This window comes from Camelina sativa, chromosome 17 (assembly GCF_000633955.1).
Source record: "Camelina sativa cultivar DH55 chromosome 17, Cs, whole genome shotgun sequence".
NCBI classification, from domain to species: domain Eukaryota; kingdom Viridiplantae; phylum Streptophyta; class Magnoliopsida; order Brassicales; family Brassicaceae; genus Camelina; species Camelina sativa.
This window is the reverse complement of record NC_025701.1, coordinates 22,401,118-22,403,763: the sequence shown is the minus strand read 5'-3', so window position 1 is coordinate 22,403,763 and position 2,646 is coordinate 22,401,118. Positions and strand designations below refer to the sequence as shown.

At 35.3% G+C, this 2,646-nt stretch overlaps 1 protein-coding gene across 1 annotated transcript; it reads right to left on the bottom strand.

Annotated features, from left to right (window-relative positions):
• On the bottom strand, positions 1,309-2,556 carry LOC109129936 (uncharacterized mitochondrial protein AtMg00810-like). Its single transcript, XM_019238983.1, has one exon. The coding sequence runs from the start codon at positions 2,554-2,556 to the stop codon at positions 1,309-1,311; it is 1,248 nt and encodes a 415-aa protein (XP_019094528.1).

Here is a 2,646-nt window from a genome sequence, read left to right as displayed (position 1 = left end):
GTCTGTTTATGATATATTTGTTCTACAAAAACGATGAAGATAAGTCGACACGCATTAGTTTACATTTTATATTTGACAAAGATAAAATTAATCATAAACTCGTTTTAGGGTCATTTTCGCATAAAATGGCTACTCAAGAAGACCAACTTAACTTATAGGAGGATTAGATTATATTATAGTTTATGTATAAAATAATATTTGATGGACCGGCTGGATTAGGTGCACGTGATTGTAATTACAAAATTAATTCGCACCATTCACGCCACATTAATATACATTTTTTTTTTGTCAACCCATTATGAATATGAATATATACAATCATACATATTTGTGATCACGCCAATTACAAAATTTCAATGCGGTGATGCGTGCCAACGGCGAGTGTCACGACTCACGACTAGTTTTTTCTATATATATAGTAGCGTATATTATTTATTAATTTAATATCTCTATACATGTTTTCTTTTTGTGAAAAAAACATATATACGATTTAATTAATTATCTCTAATCTTTTTATTTCTAGATTCAGAACGGGATTTATAGTGGACAGGTCGATTCTTACATGTACCAACTTGTTTCTAATATTTGAATATTATAATAACCATATAATGATTAATATTTTACATATATGATATATCATCAAATACGTAAGACCGATTGTATACTAAGTAAACTGTATGATATAGAAATCGAAACGGGCTGACAAAATATTAGGGGATAAGACCAGTGGCAAACATGATATGATAAATGCTTAGATAGTGTGGGTACTACCGTTTCATTCTAAGAAAAATAATATTTAATTTCATTTTATATGTATATATGTTGGTATAAAACCGTGATATAAAATAAAATTTACAATGTGACAAAAAGAAGAAAAAAACAAACTAATTTATCTACTTATTAGTCGTCGGGCAACAACCCAACATACTTGGTTCCTACCACAAGAAACACGTTTTGATCAAGTTGTTATTTTCCCACCTTTTTCAAAGAAACCAGAAATAGGTTCGAACTTACCATAGAGAAAGTAAAAAAGAAGTTTGACAAAACTTTTGTCCAAAAATAAAATAAAAAAACCAAATAAGTTTGACAAAAAAAAAAAAAAAAAGAAGGTATTAAGGTTTTGGATAAGATACTAACTGAACAAACTAATATTCTCATTAATTTGTAAATGTGAGGTTACACTTGTTTATATACAAAGTTAGGATTAAGTAAAAGGAAGCTTAATCCTACATAAACTATATAATAGATATAAACCAGATAATTGAATTCGGTTTACTATTCTAATACACCTCCCTCAAGTCTCTGAAACTAAACTACTAAACTATGTGAAGGATGAAAGAGACTTGATATAGACATGCGTCCAAGAAGAGAGTAGAAAGGACCCGGCTGGAGAGCTTTCATCAAGATGTCAGCATGTTGATTTGCACTGGAAACGTGAAAGAGCTTCAAGAACCCGTTCTTCATCTGATCTCTAACGGTATGACAGTCAATTTCGATGTGTTTCGTCCTCTCATGAAACACGGGGTTGGTGGTGATGTCAATAGCCGACTTGTTATCACAAAACAACTTCGTAGGTGAAGTGACAGTAACCCTCAAATCTTTGAGCAACTGATTCAACCACAAAAGTTCACAAGTGGCAAGAGCCATGCTGCGATATTCGGACTCTGTACTGCTATGACTAGTAACCTGCTGTTTCTTAGACTTCCAACTAATCAAGCTTTTTCCCAGATAAACACAAAAGCCAGAGATAGACCTTCTAGTTTCAGGACTATTACCCCAATCCGCATTAGAAAAAACATTAAGGCAAGGTTCCGAGTTAGCAGCATAATAAAGTCCTTGACCAGGGTTACCTTTGAGATAGTGGCAAATCTGGTATGCTGCTTGGAGATGCACATCCGCAGGACAAGAGAGAAACTGACTTAAGTTGTTGACAGCAAATGTGATGTCTGGCCGAGTGATGGTGAGATAAAGCAGTCCCCCAATGAGCTCTCTGTAAGATGTAGCACGAGCAGAGTCAAGGGGAGTACCCATGTCCTTTGTAAAATGTACACTGGGATTCATAGGAACACTGCAAGGTTTGCAAGCCAACAACCCTGTTGAAGCCAAGATATCGAGAGCATATTTTCTTTGACAAACAGAGATACCACTGCTATTACGAGCAATTTCTAATCCCAAGAAAAACTTAGGAGCTCCCATATCTTTAATCTTGAAAGCAGCATGCAAGATAGTCTTAACCTCCTGTAAATCATTGTCATTGTTAGAAGCTATCATGATGTCATCAACGTATATCAAGAGAGCAATAAACCGTGTTCCTCGTTGTTTGACAAACAGAGTGTTGTCACCAGGACACTGAGTGAAACTGGCTCTGAGGATTACTCCAGAAAAACAGTGGTACCATTGGCGAGAAGCCTGCTTTAAACCATAGAGAGATTTATGGAGCCGACAAACTGCATTAGGAGGAAGTTGTGTACCACCCGGAAAAGTATAGCCTTGAGGAAAACTCATGTAGATCTCCTCGTCTAAGCTTCCATGAAGGAAAGCATTAGTCACATCCATCTGTGTTAGGGTCCATCTATGTATAGCTGCTAAACCCAAAATAAGTTTAACACTAGTAAGCTTAGCAACAGGAGAAAACGTATCAATGTA

Coding starts and splice junctions, on each gene's coding strand:
- LOC109129936 (XM_019238983.1), bottom strand. CDS start 2,556: ATGGATGTGACTAATGCTTTCCTTCATGGAAGCTTAGACGAGGAGATC.